The following is a 17,640-nucleotide window of genomic DNA, read 5'->3' on the forward strand; positions in this document are numbered from 1 at the left end:
CATTTAAAGAATATGTTATATTATTGAAAAGGTCAGCACGATAATGGACAATAAAAATGATTTTTGCTGAACTCTACAGCTGAGTGACAGTGAAGTCAGCGAGCTCTTGCTGCGCAACAGCCTGGAATGGTACAAGCCAACATCCAACCACAGGAGCAGAAGCAAGTCTGTAGTCCTTCACCATCACCCTGAAATAACAATATACACTTACTTAAAAATATATAATAAAATCATATGCCAAAATGCAGTTTTATGGAAGTTCAGCTAAATGTACACTACTGGTCAAAAGTTTATAATAATTAAGATTTGAAAAATTCAGCAACAAATTAGCATATGATTTCTGAACGATCATGTGACACTGAAGACTGGAGTAATGATGCTGAAAATTCAGCTTTGCATCACAGGAATAAATTACATTTGAAAATATATGAAAGTAGAAAACAGTCATTGTAACAATAATTCACAATATTACTGTTTTACTGTATTTTTGTTCAAATAAATGAAGCCTTATACCAACCCTAAATGTTTGAACAGTAGTGTATAAAATATTTGTATTTAATATGATTTACCTTTATTTAAATTAAATGTAATATAATTGGTCATATAATCTCTCTGTCTTAAGTTTTCCCTAAATTAATCAAACATTTTTTAATGTAATTTTTCCAAATTTTGACTGGTAGTGTACATTTATTGATCACTTACCAAGATGTCTTCACTTCTTGGTCCTTTAACTTTAAAGTTGTGGTTTGTGATCCTGGGATCTCCTCATATGAAATATCAGCCTCTCCTTAAAATATTACCCACAGACATTGTAATTTTTTGTGAGTTTTGGATTAATAACCACAATATCATCACTGACAGACCATCTTTGTTATCAGTTGAGATTTAGTGTTGATACACAACGTATGATTGATTTTGCAATACTCTTACCTAAAATACCCGACAACATGACATCTTTTGGCTGTTGCTGAACAGCAGGCCACAGAAACACGTCCCCGTTTTCCTTGTGAAGCAGAATAATGACACGGATATTTCCCATGGTGACGTCTATTTCATTACTCCGTAGAATCAGAGACACGCTGTTGAAACAGAGAAGCTGATGAGTAAATTCTAGCTCTCAGATTAACATACTGTACAGAAATTTAGTGAAACACGAATAGTTTGAGTAGTATTTACTCCTCTGTATTGTGTTGGGTCGGTTCCTGGTCCCACAGAAACTCAACATGATTCTGGCCGTCGTGGTATCTGATAGACGTTGTGCTTATTGTCAGATGATGGTTTGTTTTGTAATGAAATGCAATTTTACGACATCCATTTTGTCCAGTCATGGATTCTCCATTCATAGAGAATTCTAGGACACACAGTACAAAACATTTAATTCCAGAAAAAGGCGACTTTCAAAAGGATGTGCATGTAGTAAATGTGTAATAGTAACCTGAAGCTGAATCCTGTAGGAGTCGGAGTTTGTGAGGAACAGGAACGTCAAAACAAAGCGGCTTAGACTGACCAACAACAGGCAGCAGGAAACGACTGCTATGAGCTGGTGGAGCTAAGACAAAACATAACCAAATGCAGCATCATAATTATTCTATAGAAATTGTATAATAATTCAGTTTGAGAGCACTTTATGTACCTGACATTGTAGAAAGTACAGTTACTCTCCTTGTAATCATGGGCATTTGTTCTAAAAAAAGAGGTTTAGTCATTAAAAAGCCAAATACAGGCTATTAATAATAAAGCTTTTCATGCTAAGTCATTTTTTTTGTACTGTATAATTTGTAATTGTATAATAATTAAGTTTGAGCGCACTTTATGTACCTGACATAGTAGAGAGAGCAGTTACACTCCCCAGAAACATGGGCTTTTGATTTAAGACCAAAAGAAGGTGTAACTGATCAAATTAGAACTAATGTGTATTTTGTATGCATTTACCTGACACAAGGCAGAATCAAAGTTACAGCATTTTCATACATACCAGCGAGCAATATGCCGCTAGACTGGAAATCTAAAAAAAGGGGTTTAGTCATTAATAAGTCAAAGACAGGCTACTTATGCAGTAATTCAATTTTTCATGCTAAGTTTATCAATAAGTCACAGCACTCATAATGTAATAATAAAATCAATAAATTATGAAAAAGTTGTAGCAATGCATTTTTGAAATAATTCAATAGAGAAATTATTAAATTATTTAGTAATTCAACTGCGGTAAAAACTCTCAAAAACACAACAGTTATTCATAAAATATTTCATAATAATTACAAACTAGAGCTACATTTAAATTAAATTTTAAAATATTAAACATTTATTTTCATGATTAAAATGTATTTTCAAATGTTTCATATCAGAAGGCTTCATTTCAGAATCACACCTAATACCTTATTTTATTTATTTTCACACCATTATATGAGTCTTTATCACTGAAAATCAAAGAGCAGTTGATTTCTTTTAGCTAAAATTGAATTATTATTATTTTTATTATTAGTAGTATTATTGTTGTTATAAAAGGTTTTTGGACACAAAATGTTGGAACATTGTCACACATACCCTCAGCTACTGGATAGAAACCTGGGAATGAAGAAGGTTTAGCAATTAAAAAGACAATAAAAGACTTTCATTTCTTATCAAGTACAACAATTTACATTAACTTAAAGCAGCACTATGTAACTTTTTCTGTGTTCAAAATTTGCAAAATGTATATAATGAGCGAGTACATCATGAATTTATCTTCCAAACCGCGTTTTTGTCTTATTCCGAATCACTACGGTAAATTGGGCCACTTTTTGGTTAATCGCTTGGGACACTAACAAAAAACCCATATATGACATTTAACTGTGTTCTTATGATTAATAAGGACTGTTTTTAATATTTTTGTGTTGAATTGATGTAATAAAATATAATTGTTCAGGCCCTACAGGTTTTGAAACATTAGCTGACCCACATTTTTTGAGATAGCAGTGTTCAGGTAAAATGGACATTTTCTGATAAAACACATTTAATTATATTTAATTTTATAATGTAACAGTGTAACATTTTTATTAAATTACATTAGAACATAAATTTCAATCAATTTCATCAATAAAACAAATGTCATTAAAAAAATTTAACAATAACTATAACAAGTAGTGTTATGACAACAGTTTAAAAGTTAACAGCCAAAGAATTTCAAAGAGAAGAGGTAAGACACTCAAACCTTTCAATCAATTTCATCAATAAAACATAAATTTCATTATAAAAATGTAACAGTAACCTGAACAACTAGTGTGTGTGTGTGTGTGTGTGTGTGTGTGTGAGCGCGCGATTTGAAAGTTTTTCAAAAACAGTCTTGATAGATAAAGCCGTCATCATCAAAAATGCCATTCTCTTCACCACATACTCTTCAACACACATACACATGCCTCACTAACATGCACACACAAACATAGTCAAGCACACATAAACACACATCACATACAAACACATTTAGAAGGTAAAATGTGAAAAAGCTATGTCACAAATTCAATACAATATATCAATAATATAAATAATTTTTAATAAGAGAAACCAGCAGAATTTCTGCTTAAACTCATCTCAGAAGGTGGCCCATTTTAACTGAAATTAATGGCTCATTTTATCTTAACACATTCAGGTAAATTGGCCAAGTGACTAAAAATGCTTTTTTTAATATAAAAATCTGGATTATTTAGCAAAATCGGCATTTTATCTCACAGAGGCCATCAAGACATGGGTTATGAATCATTATTTCTAAATGTGCATTTGTTTTTTATTGATTTATCAACCTTATTATTGAGAAGTAAGATTGGATATGTCAGGCCACTCAGCTTGCTTTTTTCTTGTGCGGTCTCAAAATGAGGCATTGCCCCTCACCCCTGAGCAACCTCAGACCAATAAAATCATTTGCTAAATATCAAGTACTGTTATGGCATCAGTTTGAAATTCTTTGCAGTCATTGGCTGTTAACTTTTAAAGAGATAAGACACTCAAACCTTAAATGGCCCATTTTATCTGATGGCCCAATTTGCCTGATATCACCCTAATAAGTACTTATATTTGGACTATTGTAGCCTGGTCGGGTCGTCACCACTGCGGAGTAAGTAACACATGCCTGCGTGAATCGCCATAGACATAAACTTAGAGAAGTAGCTCCAGTTGGAATGTTCTTCCGCGGGATGTGTGCAGTTCTGTTTATTAACCGCTAGAGCGCCAAAAGTTACATAGTGCTGCTTTAATAATTGGACATAAGTAATAATTAGTAATAATTAAACATAAAATAATTAGACAAGACATACATGATATGTACATGGCAGTTGTGTTTATTCATTACAGAATCTGGTTGATAAATGTAGAAGAGAAAAGGAATGAAACCACCTACGGTTAGCCTGAATACGCTCAGTGCGATATTGTCCACCTGAAAACAAAGTGTTTTTTTATGTTGTAAGCTTGAATCAAAGTTCCTTATCAATACTTCACTCGTACTGCGTCTTGCTTAAGATGCTAAGGGGAAACTCCTTTTTCTCTGAATACTGAAGCCTTTTTCAATCATGCAGTGAAACTGAGATTCAACCGAATACTGAAACCGCTCTCAATGAGTCCTACCTGCCTCGAATTCGGGCCCAACGACTCAAGGGTCGTCCTGAAGCCGAGGCATGGTTATGTACCTAAAGTGCTCTCGACTCCGTTCAGAGCACAGGTAAATAATTTTTAATAAGAGAAACCAGCAGAATTTCTGCTTAAACTCATCTCAGAAGGTGGCCCATTTTAACTGAAATTAATGGCTCATTTTATCTTAACACATTCAGGTAAATTGGCCAAGTGACTAAAAATGCTTTTTTTAATATAAAAATCTGGATTATTTAGCAAAATCGGCATTTTATCTCACAGAGGCCATCAAGACATAGGTTATGAATCATTATTTTTAATTGTGCATTTGTTTTTTATTGATTTATCAACCTTATTATTGAGAAGTAAGATTGGATATGTCAGGCCACTCAGCTTGCTTTTTTCTGGCCTGGTCTCAAAATGAGGCATTGTCCCTCCCGGCATTGAGGATATACATTGAGCGTTCCGCCCCGATAAGACGGTCGGATCAGCTTTTTGTATGCTTCGGTGACCGCACCAGAGGGTCTCCGGTCACGAAGCAGAGACTTTCCAAATGGATTATTGATGCTATCAAGCTAGCATACTCTTCTTTGGGCCTTCAATGCCCCATGGGAGTAAGAGCCCACTCTACGAGAGGCGTTGCCTCTTTCTGGGCTTGGTCTAGCGGAGATTGCAGAGATTCGTGCGGCGGTCAGCTGGGCCTCTCCGTCCACATTTACCAGGTTTTATAATCTGAACGTCCCGGCTTTACAAGCTCGGGTCCTTTCTGCTTAATGGACTTACTCTAGCAAAACCAGTGCTAAAACAGGCATTTGCCCTCTCGGTACGCTCTTGGCCCCCACTGGGTTCCGAGGCTGTACAATTTTTCTGGGAACGATTACTTAGTGCCGGGCCGACCTCTGTTTGGCCCTGTCGCTTTCTGTGGGGCTTCCCTACAATTACTTGGTACCTCTGGGCCCTTGGTGCTCAAGGCAAGTTAAAGCATTAGCCGTTCCTCTAACATAGCACGGCATTAAGCAAGACGCAGTACTCGTTCCCGTATCTCAGGGAACCGAGGTTATGTTAGTAACCGAGTACGATCTGTTAATTACGAATTTGTTTTCATTATGTGTGTTTTATTGCAATCCCATCATTTTACACCTTTACCCCATTTGCCTAGCCCTTTTTCCACTAAAATGTAAAAAAATATTTATATTTTTGGTTTCAAAGCAGTATTTAGAAAAAGGGCTAGTCTTAATGATGCGATCATTGCGATTTGAATACTGCTTGATCTGAACACTATGGAAGCAATAAAATAAGAAGGGGCACATTTTCCTTTACACGTGATGTGTCCTGTTCTCATGAAAAAAATAAAAAAGAAAAGAAAAAAGCCATACCACCAAGCCCTGGATGAGTGCCACTATATCCTCCTGATCCTGGGATATAATACAAATGAAGAAAAAAAAAAACAGAGAGCGATTTCAAGGCAGATTCAGTACAACATCGGTGTGAAATAAAAAATTTTCAATTTTCTAAATGCATGTTATAGATCTTATTGTGAATGATCTATCTATATGTTCTCTCAAAGAATGTAGGGTCTTAACAGTCATGATGTGATCATGTCGATTTGAAAACTGCTTGGTTTGAACCAAGGCAGATTCAGTACAACATCGGTGTGAAATAAAAATTCGCCTAATTTTAGAAAATTCTTCAATTTTCTAAATGCATGTTATAGATCTTATTGTGAATGATCTATCTATATGTTCTCTCAAAGAATGTAGGGTCTTAACAGTCATGATGTGATCATGTCGATTTGAAAACTGCTTGGTTTGAACAGTATGGAAGCTATAAGATAAGAGGGGGGTATGTTTTCCTTTACACATGGTTTACCTATCAAAAGAAGAAAGCTTTTAGAAGAAGAAAAACTGCATACCACGCAACACTGGATAAGCTGCTGGTGGACCGGGCAGACCTCGCTGATAAAGGTACGATTTAAATCCTGGTGCTGGGAAATGAAAAAAAAAAGTACTTCAAGGCAGATGCAGTATATTAAAGTAAGCATGAAATAAAATTAATGTATTTTCTAAATGCATGTTATAAGTCTTATTGTGAACTATCCATGTATGTGTTTCACTTTATCAATTATGACCTTGTAATTTTTAATCAAAATATCATAACCGGTCTTGTCATGAGACACTGGTGACGTATGCAGGACTTAAATCCAATTAACGACTAATGTAAAAAAAAAAAAACATATTTTACATTTTTCGATAAGCTGTTTCACTCGGATGTGCATCACAATACGGATGAACAGATCTGTCACTGATTCTGTCACAATTCTCTGCAATAGTTTATGTAAATAGCGTACATGAACTGTTTGTTTTATCATTTTATACTTACATCCAAAAGGACCGCTAGGTACAGGACGCGGGTGCATTGCTAATTAAAATACAAAGAGAAAAGTGTTATTCACTGTGTACAGTGGCCAGCAAAACTCCATTCCTGAAGAAAAGTCCATTAAGTTCATTTCTTCTGTTCAGTCCCTTGAGGTCTGGACAGCTGCTTTATAATAGAAATTAAAGTTGTTCTAACTGAAAAAGACATGGATACTGTTGTATTCATGCTGCTTGCTTTAAATCAATTACTGTATAAAGTGCTAAATAAATAAATTTGACTTGACTGGAGTGCAGAATTGCAGCGCTCAGGCAAACATATCAACATAGGTTTCTCACCACTGTGTTTTGTTGTTTGATTTATTTTGTTATGGATAGGAAAGCATGCAGAACAAATTTTACATATTCATCATTACATATTCATTCCAGCAGTGTAGGCAGCATCGCGAAGTTCGCTAACGGTAAACCTCTGCTTGGGTATTTCTAACGTCTTTTTAGCCCTATAAGCGAAGAATGCAAAAGAACTTTGCCATGTGTGTGTCAGGGCCTTAACTTGTAGGATGCACAGATGAAGTAGCTTCTTTTAATCATCTTTTATTTATTAGATATATTTGGTAGACATGGATGGTTAATACATTTGTTTAGAACTCTTCATATTGCTGCTGTTTATTTAGCTTTATAAAATTGTAGGATTTCTGTCTTCAAAACGAGAAACCATTGAATCTGTGAGCAGACACAAACGAACATTGAATCTCTGCATTCCACCAGAAAAACTAAAGGTTCTCCTCCCCAGCCATCTGCGGTCGTAAAACTACATACAGGGTCAGCTCAGTGTCTTAGCAGTTCCTGCCCCCTGCGGCTTATCTTCTCAAGAGACTCAAAGACAAGCACTAAGACCGCAATAACTGACCTCTGCATCTGGACTCATTTAATATTAAAATTGTTTTAAATGGTACAGAAATGCACCTCAGTCCAGTATCCATTCATATTCTCATCTAAATAAATCGACACAAAAAATCGAAAGGATTGTGATGAGGATTGTATGATTTTTGAATATTATCGGTCTTTAAATGCAAGATATTTAAAATGTACCATAAGTATACTTGTAATAGTTCTTTTAACACAATCAAATATACTTCAGTATATCTTTAGTTGGACTTCAACACTACTTCCACACAATTAAAGTGCATTAAGTACAAAATTAGTTGTTCCAATTTAGCAGACTTTAAGTATACGAGTTTAGTATACTAAAAGTACAGTTGCAGGGTATTTTTAATAAGTACATAAATATGTAAATGTATTTGTAGTATACTTAGCATAAAATAAATGTATTTCAAATATATTTTAGTATATTTATTTTTCACTAGGTAGAACTTCTTAGTTCTCACCTGGAGGTCTGGGCAGCGCTTCTCCCTCTTTGGGTTTGTCGGCAACTTCCACTTCACCCTCCTGTGGCTTGGTAACAACCATAGAGGTGAGGGGAGTGACAAACTGGTATTTCAGGGAGAGTTTAAGAGCTTCCTTCTTTTCATCCTCTTTCTCTTCTCCTTTAAGAAGCACCCTGAGACAGAAAGATGTCTTCAATATCCAACTTAAATCGCAGAATTTCATCTCACTCATAAACTTACTGTCTCTCCAGAAGCTGCTTCACTGTAAGGTAGGCCCACAATCTCTGCATGAAATCTTCATTCTCAGGAGGGACATCACTGGGGTCTTTTGTCATTATAGTGTCCTGATACGTCACATTACTGCCTTTCTGCTCAGAAATAATAACACTAGTGAATATTTTTATCAGGAATGCTGTCAGTACCACTTTCACCCATAACCCACTATAAAAACAAACCTATTATTACCAACTTCTTCAATCGACCAATGATCCTAATAATATGCCGCTAAAGAGAAGATTAGTGAAGATCTTACTGATACTGCGATGACTTCAGTGGTGAAACTCTCCACACTGTTGTCTGTGATTTGTCCTGACACCACAATCTCAGAGCCATTGAAGCACCCTGAGACAGAAAGATGTCTTCAATATCCAACTTAAATCGCAGAATTTCATCTCACTCATAAACTTACTGTCTCTCCAGAAGCTGCTTCACTGTAAGGTAGGCCCACAATCTCTGCATGAAATCTTCATTCTCAGGAGGGACATCACTGGGGTCTTTTGTCATTATAGTGTCCTGATACGTCACATTACTGCCTTTCTGCTCAGAAATAATAACACTAGTGAATATTTTTATCAGGAATGCTGTCAGTACCACTTTCACCCATAACCTACTATAACCTATTATTACCAACTTCTACACAATCGTCCAATGATCCTAATAATATGCCACTAAAGAGAAGATTAGTGAAGATCTTACTGATACTGCGATGACTTCAGTGGTGAAACTCTCCACACTGTTGTCTGTGATTTGTCCAGACACCACAATCTCAGAGCCATTGAAGTACAAGCTAAAGCTGGTCTTGGTAAGGTTTGTCCCTCCTGGGTATTTAAGTTGAATATCAGTGAGGAGAGGGACCGCAACTTCATCATAGAAGCCCTAAAAATCAAACAGACTTTAAATGCGCTTTCATTCATTGAGGATGAATTCACAGCTGATTGTCTGTAGTTCACCTGCAGCTGTAGATCAGCGTCCGAATCTTCATAAATCCTGCGAGCAACCCCACCATTTTCCAGTGACATCTTTGTCAGGAAGTCAAAGTTTACATCATATCCAAAGCCAAGACAATAGAGGGGAAACTTTGTCCCAATGGCCTCTTTCACATTGGCCATTATCTTCTCTATGTTGGTTTCACCTGTATGACAATGCATTCATACATACTATAGCAATCACAAAGTGAGAAACAATATATCACATATTCAAAAAAGTGCAAAAACACAAGATGTGCTGATTGACAATATTAATGTTTAAAGCAGTTCTGATGCCGATTTTCCTTTAAACAGCTAAATGTGGGCAGTGGGTGTTTGTATGTATCAGTGTTTCTGTGCCTGAAGTGGGATCTCCATCAGTCAGCAGGATCAGGATGGAGGCTGTTCCCTCTCGTGGGTGTCGACTGATCATGTCCACTCCTGCTAGAACTGCAGCGTTTATGTCCGTGGCTGAAGGAAGACCAAACATAGTTGTGTCACTGTGAGGTTCAACTTTCTTACTCCTTATGTAGCATTAGTGCTGTAACTCACCTCCTCTATCTCTGATCTCCTTCACGAAAGATTTCGCATTCTCCAGGTTTGTCCCAGTAGCTTTGAGGAGTTCACGCTTCCATAAGCTAACCTCACTGTCAAATGTGATCAATCCAAAGTGGTCGTCCTCATCAAGATCACTCAAAATCCTTAGCAGTGCCAAACGAGTCTAAAGAATGTCAGCACATCTGGAATTTACACATCTTTCTCCATTATGACTGCATATTCACATTTACCAGAGATGGACAGCTTTGTTTTGTTTTGTTTGTTTGTTTTACTAATTTAAAGAAAGCAACTTCACATTGATTTCAATACAGAAATGCCTGTCCTTTTACCATGATAATGCAAAATGCTGCGAGATCCTTCAAGAATGGTTTACCATCAAAACATTTTATTGCTCATTATATGCTTTTGATTTGGCTGAAACGTTGAGATTAACCTGGTCTATTTTTCTGCCGTGCATAGAGCCACTCCGGTCAATGATAAACACCACATTTTTGGGAATACGTGGAACATCAGAGGGTGCAAAGTAGTGGACAAAATAGCCATTTGATACCTGAGAGAACAGAGAAGTAAGTACATTATGAATATCACCAATGCCTTTTTACATGGTCAAGGTCATGATTTTTGCCAAAATCGTAACATATTTTACTCTTTTAAAGCATGTTATTGAAAATGTACCATGACTTCTCCTTTGGGATTTCGTCTCTCAACATCGTATGTTACAAGCAGGTCTCCATTCAACCCATTTTCTCCACAGCTTTTACACGTGGTCTGTTGATCTCGTGTGGGGTAGAAGGTCACCCATGCCTGAAATTATCAGTTTGGTCATCTGGTATCTTTATTTGAAGTGTATGAGCATATTGAGAGCATCTAAACTGTGTTTTAACCCTCATTTAAGCTCTTACGTCTTTGTCTGCTCTGGTGGTTTTGATGGCATTGGCCAAATCCCCGGTGCTCAAATCTCCTTTCACCTCCAAGAAGGAAATTCCTGGTTTCTCTTGGATGTGCAAATCCATCTGATGTAAGTAAAAAAAATCATCTAACTATCCATTTTTATTGCTTATTAATTTCCTCTTCATTTCGTCCATTACCTTGAAGTCAGCCACCGGCTGCATCGGTTGGGCATTGATGAGTAGCTCATATTTGCCGAGGCGGCGCTTTAGCAGTTCCTCGTAGGTCAACTCAAAGGTCACTTTACTAAAAGCAGCCACCGTCACTGAAGTTTTAAAGTCCTCTAAAGTCCTTCCAACAGATCTGAAATAGAAAAAAATCCCAGCATATTACTAAACATGCTATATATACATAGTTTTATGGACCTAATTGAAATAAATTCCAGTACTTGACCAGTCCAGCACTTTGTCCTCGAGATACTGCTTGATTGTATTGCTGCTGAGCTGCTTCTTTTTCCTTCACAACCCCATCATATGTTTTTCCCTCTATGGTCCTATGGAGAAAATGACACAATGACATTCTCTTAACATACCAGAAACTTACATTGTGTATCTCAGACATATTGCATAAAATAATTTTCCATCACACACAAATGGTAGCACCACTTAATATGTTTGTTTGTATTAAAGCATTTGTACTGTAAGCTACTATTTCTTGTACTTAAAATGTACAAACAGGTTATTTATTCTTGGAAGAATTTTTTTTTCTTGTTCGGCTGCACCAGATGGACCTGATCTGACGGCCAAATACCATAAATGGCTTCTTTACCTCGTTATTTCTACTTATATAACACTACTCTTGTTCACCCACATTCTGAATTTGCTGATGAAGGCGTTCTTGGGAATCTTGACCTCAAACTGGATCTCTTGAGATTCATTCAGTATGTTCGCAACACGGCTTGTGATGACTGTTGTAGCGTAGCGACTGGTGACCGTGGAGTTAATGTAGAAGCTGTATATATCCACATTTTGTTTCTGTTGAGACAATGAATAGTAAACTCATATTTAAGTATGGTCAAAGTGATTGGCTTGTGCATGTTAACTCCTCCAGTTTGTTTAGAATTGCTCAAATATTTACTGCTCGAAAATGGGTTGGAGAAAAGGCCTTTGGACTAAAAGACAAATACATTTTGATGACTGTATCTCAGTGTACACAATTGAGCAATAGTGAGAAAGATAGTTCTGTGAAATTGCATTTTTCTGTCAACAATGGCATTAAAGACAATCAAAATGAAAATACTGTTGAATATCTCAACAGAGAAACCATGCAGTTGATAACAAATGGTTAGTTTTGTACATTGCGTTGTGGTTTTAGCAAGAAAAAACCTAAGACAGATAGATTACTGTACACGACAAACTATATAATGTTAAATCAAAATACATGATACATTACTGTTTAAAAGTTTGGGGTTCCTATGATTTTTTTTAATGTTTTTGAAAGAAGTCTATGCTCACCAAGGCTGCATTAATTTGACAAAAATACAATAAAAACAGTAATTTTGTGAAATATTACTGCAACATTATTGCAGTTTACGTCTATATATATACAGTGGGTACGGAAAGTATTCAGACCCCCTTAAATTTTTCACTCTTTGTTATATTGCAGCCATTTGCTAAAATCATTTAAGTTAATTTTTTTTCCTCATTAATGTACACACAGCACCCCATATTGACAGAAAAACACAGAATTGTTGACATTTTTGCAGATTTATTAAAAAAGAAAAACTAAAATATCACATGGTCCTAAGTATTCACCCCCTTTGCTGTGACACTCATATATTTAAACAAGGCATGCTTTTATAGAAAATATATTATCTAATTTGTAAATGCATTCTGTAGAAACTTGGTTTTTTTATTTATATTATCAGGCAGGACCACAAAAAAAAAGCATATTTTCCAGGAATAAGCACAATTAATACTTAGAGAGACACCGATTGAATTTTTTTTGTTATGCAATTTTAATTGCTATTTTATCACACAGTTTGCCAGCTAAAGCCCATGCATTTGTGTGGGCAAAGAAGAACACATTCAAAGACATAGTGCAACAAACGTGGTAATCAAAGCATGCTAAAGAAGAAAATAACTTGGTCATGCCAACAGACAACAGTTTCACAGCTATTTGACCAACAATGCCCATTTAAAGAATATGTTATATTATTGAAAAGGTCAGCACGATAATGGACAATAAAAATGATTTTTGCTGAACTCTACAGCTGAGTGACAGTGAAGTCAGCGAGCTCTTGCTGCGCAACAGCCTGGAATGGTACAAGCCAACATCCAACCACAGGAGCAGAAGCAAGTCTGTAGTCCTTCACCATCACCCTGAAATAACAACATACACTTACTTAAAAATGCCAAGATGCAGTTTTATGGAAATTCAGCTATATGTACACTACTAGTCAAAAGTTTGGAATAATTAAGATTTTAATAATTAAGCACCAAATCAGCATATTAGAATGATTTCTGAACGATCATGTGACACTGAAGACTTGAGTAATGATGCTGAAAATTCAGCTATGCATCACAGGAATAAATCACATTTTAAATATATTAAATATGAATAAAACAGAAAACAGTTTATTTTAAATTTTAATAATTTTTCACAATATTATTGTTTTTACTGTATTTTTGGTCACATAAATGCAGCCTTGGTGGGCATAGGAAACTTCTTTCAAAAATGTAAAAAAACATTTATTGATCACTTACCAAGATGTCTTCACTTCTTGGTCCTTTAACTTCAAAGTTGGGGTTTGTGATCCTGGGATCTCCTCATATGAAATATCAGCCTCTCCTTAAATATTATCCACAGACATTGTAATTTTTTCCCAGTGTTGGTTTATTAACCACAATATCATCACTGACAGACCATCTTCGGTATCAGTAGAGATTAAGTATTGTGTTGATATAGTGTGACTGATTAGTGACTCTCTCACCTAAAATACCCATCAAACTGACATCTTTTGGTTGTTGCCAAATGGCAGGCCACAGAAAAATGTCACCGTCTTTTTTATGAAGAAGAATAACAACGCGGATGTTTCCCATGGTAACGTCCATTTCATTGCTCCGTAGAATCAGAGAGACACTGATGAAACAGAATTAAGGGCCGTTCACACCAGGAACTATAACTATCAATTCTACCTCAATATCACAAAATTACTTTGTAAAAATGAGAGAAATTTATATTTTTTCAAATTAATAATTTTTTTTTTAATCAAATTCTCTAAATGTATTAAAATGTAAACAAACAATTAATTTATGACGTTTTTTTTTTTTTTACTGTTTAAGCATATTACTTTTCTCTCTCATGGTGGGTGAGGTCTTGCTCCCATGAAAACTTAACCGTTTTCTGCCCATCATTGTAGATAATTTCAGTAGCGCTGAGCAGAAGGTGGTGATTAGTTTTGTAATGAATTGCAATTTGACTGAAGCCTTTTCCTCCAAATGACTCAAGTTGCCCATTCATACAGAAATCTGATTAAAGAGTATAAACAAACATTACAGTGAGATTTTGCTTAAATTAACAAATGAAAGCAATGGAATATTACTGTTCATTAAAACAAACTGTAATAGAAAGTGCCGAATATCTGACCTGATGGGACATTCTGTTGGAGTCTGACTTTCTGAGCAAGAGGAACATCATAACAAAGTGGATGAGCATTACCAGAAGATTTCAAGATCCTAATGCTCCTCGCTGAAGGACCAAAAAGGGAATGAAGGACCGAAAATAGGGAAATATGATGTCAGATGAAACTATACAAGACACTGCACTATATAAAATGAATACACACGAGGTCCACATACATGGAGGAGAGGTTGTCAGAGGTTTCTGAGTTGGACTTTCTATTCGTAGGGCTAAAAAAAAAAAAAAAAGGGTAAGGGTATAAATCTGGCATAAGGAAATAAGATAATGAAAAATCAGTTGACATAATAAAATGAATAAATACACAGCAAACATATCAATGTAGTAGGTTCATTGTGAAAAAGTGAAAGTGATGTGACGTGTAGCTAAGTATGGTGTCCAATACTCGGAATTTGTGCTCTGCATTTATCCCATCCAAGTGCACACACACAGCAGTTAGTAGTGAACACACACACACACACACACACGGAGCGATGTGAAGTTGTACCATCATCACTGAAGTTATTAAAAACTGAACTCTTAAAAAACAAAACAGTAAAGCAGCTATAATCATTTATTTAATTCTCATTAACATATTAGAATACACACACCTACACCGTTCATGTTAAGATGCCGTAGAGAGGGTCTTTGTCTCACTAGGATCTGGGAGTCTATGATAAAAGTAAAAAGAATTAGAAATAAGTCTGACTGAGTAGGGATTTACATGAATTGAAGTAACAGAAAAGGAAGCGATGTACAGTACCGTATGGCCCTACACCACTGGTAGAAAGAAGCGCATGACCTGCAGTGTGGAAAAGTTACATTAGACACAAATTACTTTCCAACAAATGAAAGCATAGCTTGGCTAATTATAAAAGCATATTTTGTGTTGCTTTCCATAAATTTCCATTTTTATATATTTTCAAAAGAAGTCTTTCTGCTCACCAAGGCTGCATTTATTCGATTGGAAATACAGTAAAAACAGTAATACTGTGAAATATGAAATATTACTATAGTTTAAAATAACAATTTTCTGTTGTGATATATTTTTAAATGTAATTTACTCAATTTGCTCAATTTCATGTGTCCTCGCTGACTATTTATAAAAAAAAAAAATCTTGCTGACCCTAAACTTTTAAAGTTACATAGCAAGTGATTTGTGTGGCAAATACATCTTACATAAATGTACAATTTTAACAAAATAAGTTTGTTTGTTCTTTTTGTTGTTGTTGTTTTTTAAAGTGAAAAGCTGTGGACCTGGAGACATTACGCGTTTGAACAAGGCCTTTTGTCTTCTTGCTAGACAGGAGAAATAATGCTCATTAGCAAAATATAATGGCGTAAAGATTATTCTGATTAAAAAAAAATATATATATATATATATATATATATATATATACCAAAAATGGCCAAAACAGAAAATTTTTCTTGAAACATCATTTGAAATATTTGAAAATATATTTGAATACATTTTTTCCACATGTGTGCAAAAGCATGGCACATTCAAGTTACAAATGACCGCACCGCTCTCTTATGTTAAAAATCTTTGAACGTCAACAAACCAAAAACCTCTCTTTCACACACAAACACACAATGGTGGGTTCGTCGCAAGCGGGCAGACAGGTGCTGAGACGACAGGAAACAAAAATAACCTGGCATGGCCTGCGCAAACTCACACACTCATATATAAAACTGAGCTGGATTATTTTGGTATTCAGCTGCTTAAGCAAAACTGAATAAGCAGGTCATATCTAAATGTGTGCAAAAGTGTTTGAAACCCCACCTTCCTCAGGTCAGCAAGATATAACAACAGCTCTCAGCATTTACACACACACACACAACTCACCATCATCCTGAGCTGTACTTTACAAAGAGGCTTTCTGTTGTACTGATAAACTTCTCAGCATTTACCTTTCTTACACACACACACATCTGTAATTCTCCATCGCAGCACTTTAGCTGAGCTGAGCTCCTGGAGGAAAAACTCCATCCAAATGTTTCTCCTACAGCGTCAGTGCTTTTAATACAGTAGTAAAAGAGCATTTAGCTGACAGCATGTGGGTTATGATCCCTGACGGTGCTCTCTAACTAAACAAGTTGCTGGAGAAGCAGTAATATTACAATATATTTCGATTCAGTAGGAATCAAACACCGCGATTGCTCATATATAGCCAACTTTTCAAAGAAATAGCATGTGAAACAGTAGGTTAAATGCTTCAAATGGTTGCATGCAACATTGATGCCATGAATTTGCCTTTTTTATACAAAATGCAGGTCATTTTGGAGATGCGAAACAGAATAAAGTCTTCCTCACACTTTTGCTTTGCACTACAGCTTTATTTACCAAACACAAGTTTCAATGCAATGCAACACTGATCCAGAGCAGATATGTTATTTTGCTGAGGTGTCCATAAGCCCGCTGGCATGTTAAGAGATATTTATCAAGCATAAGAATAACATGTACACACAATTCTCGTGGACATTAGCCTAATCACGACAGTTAAAATAAATCAATGTTCTGTTTAGTTCTGATATGTCCTGAATTAGATATAAAGAGGAACGCATGGTGGGGCTATAAAAGGGTCTTTAGGATCCCCTTGATTGGAATAAAAACACCCCACTGGTTTATTTTCTGTGATAAGGCATTACGATTGGTCCCTGTAGAGCTTGAAAATTCACGTTTGGTCTGATTTGATCCGTCCCTCCTCCCAATAACATGCAAAGATATGCATGTTTCAATAATTATATGAGTGCACATCACATGATTGGCTAAGGCTGATTAGTCTAACTAGGAGAAGTAGGCGGGGTTAATTACAGCAGTATGTACAGTTACAAAGCACATCACATAATGATCAAAATACTCACAATGCACCTATCAAGTTTAGCAGCATATATATATATATATATATATATATA

At 35.8% G+C, this 17,640-nt stretch overlaps 2 protein-coding genes across 2 annotated transcripts in view; both read right to left on the reverse strand.

Moving 5' to 3' along the window:
• Positions 1–62: 62 nt before the first annotated feature.
• Positions 63–11,992, reverse strand: LOC107751200 (inter-alpha-trypsin inhibitor heavy chain H3-like). Its single transcript, XM_016566854.1, has 25 exons — positions 11,917–11,992; positions 11,495–11,599; positions 11,247–11,409; positions 11,061–11,171; positions 10,834–10,962; positions 10,592–10,708; positions 10,153–10,321; positions 9,961–10,071; positions 9,586–9,767; positions 9,395–9,511; positions 8,889–8,951; positions 8,597–8,724; positions 8,357–8,529; positions 6,976–7,014; positions 6,509–6,580; positions 5,973–6,011; positions 4,370–4,405; positions 2,545–2,565; positions 1,976–2,005; positions 1,634–1,684; positions 1,436–1,549; positions 1,177–1,351; positions 931–1,079; positions 703–787; positions 63–188 (listed from the first exon to the last, which is right to left on the reverse strand). Coding segments are annotated over exons 1-25 (2,496 nt in total). The 5' UTR covers positions 11,919–11,992; the 3' UTR covers positions 63–73.
• Positions 11,993–13,224: 1,232 nt separating this feature from the next.
• Positions 13,225–17,640, reverse strand: part of itih3b.1 (inter-alpha-trypsin inhibitor heavy chain 3b, tandem duplicate 1) — an 11,657-nt gene continuing 7,241 nt past the window's right edge. The window contains exons 17-22 of the mRNA XM_016566850.1: positions 14,907–14,957; positions 14,695–14,796; positions 14,399–14,576; positions 14,039–14,187; positions 13,812–13,896; positions 13,225–13,427 (exon numbers count right to left, since the gene is read on the reverse strand). Coding sequence (XP_016422336.1) covers positions 13,313–13,427; positions 13,812–13,896; positions 14,039–14,187; positions 14,399–14,576; positions 14,695–14,796; positions 14,907–14,957 — 680 coding nt within the window. The 3' untranslated portion in view covers positions 13,225–13,312. The remainder of the gene's footprint in view (positions 13,428–13,811; positions 13,897–14,038; positions 14,188–14,398; positions 14,577–14,694; positions 14,797–14,906; positions 14,958–17,640) is intronic.

The sequence above is a fragment of the Sinocyclocheilus rhinocerous genome, unplaced genomic scaffold, assembly GCF_001515625.1.
Source record: "Sinocyclocheilus rhinocerous isolate Xijiao unplaced genomic scaffold, SAMN03320098_v1.1 scaffold362, whole genome shotgun sequence".
Classification (NCBI taxonomy): Eukaryota; Metazoa; Chordata; class Actinopteri; order Cypriniformes; family Cyprinidae; genus Sinocyclocheilus; species Sinocyclocheilus rhinocerous.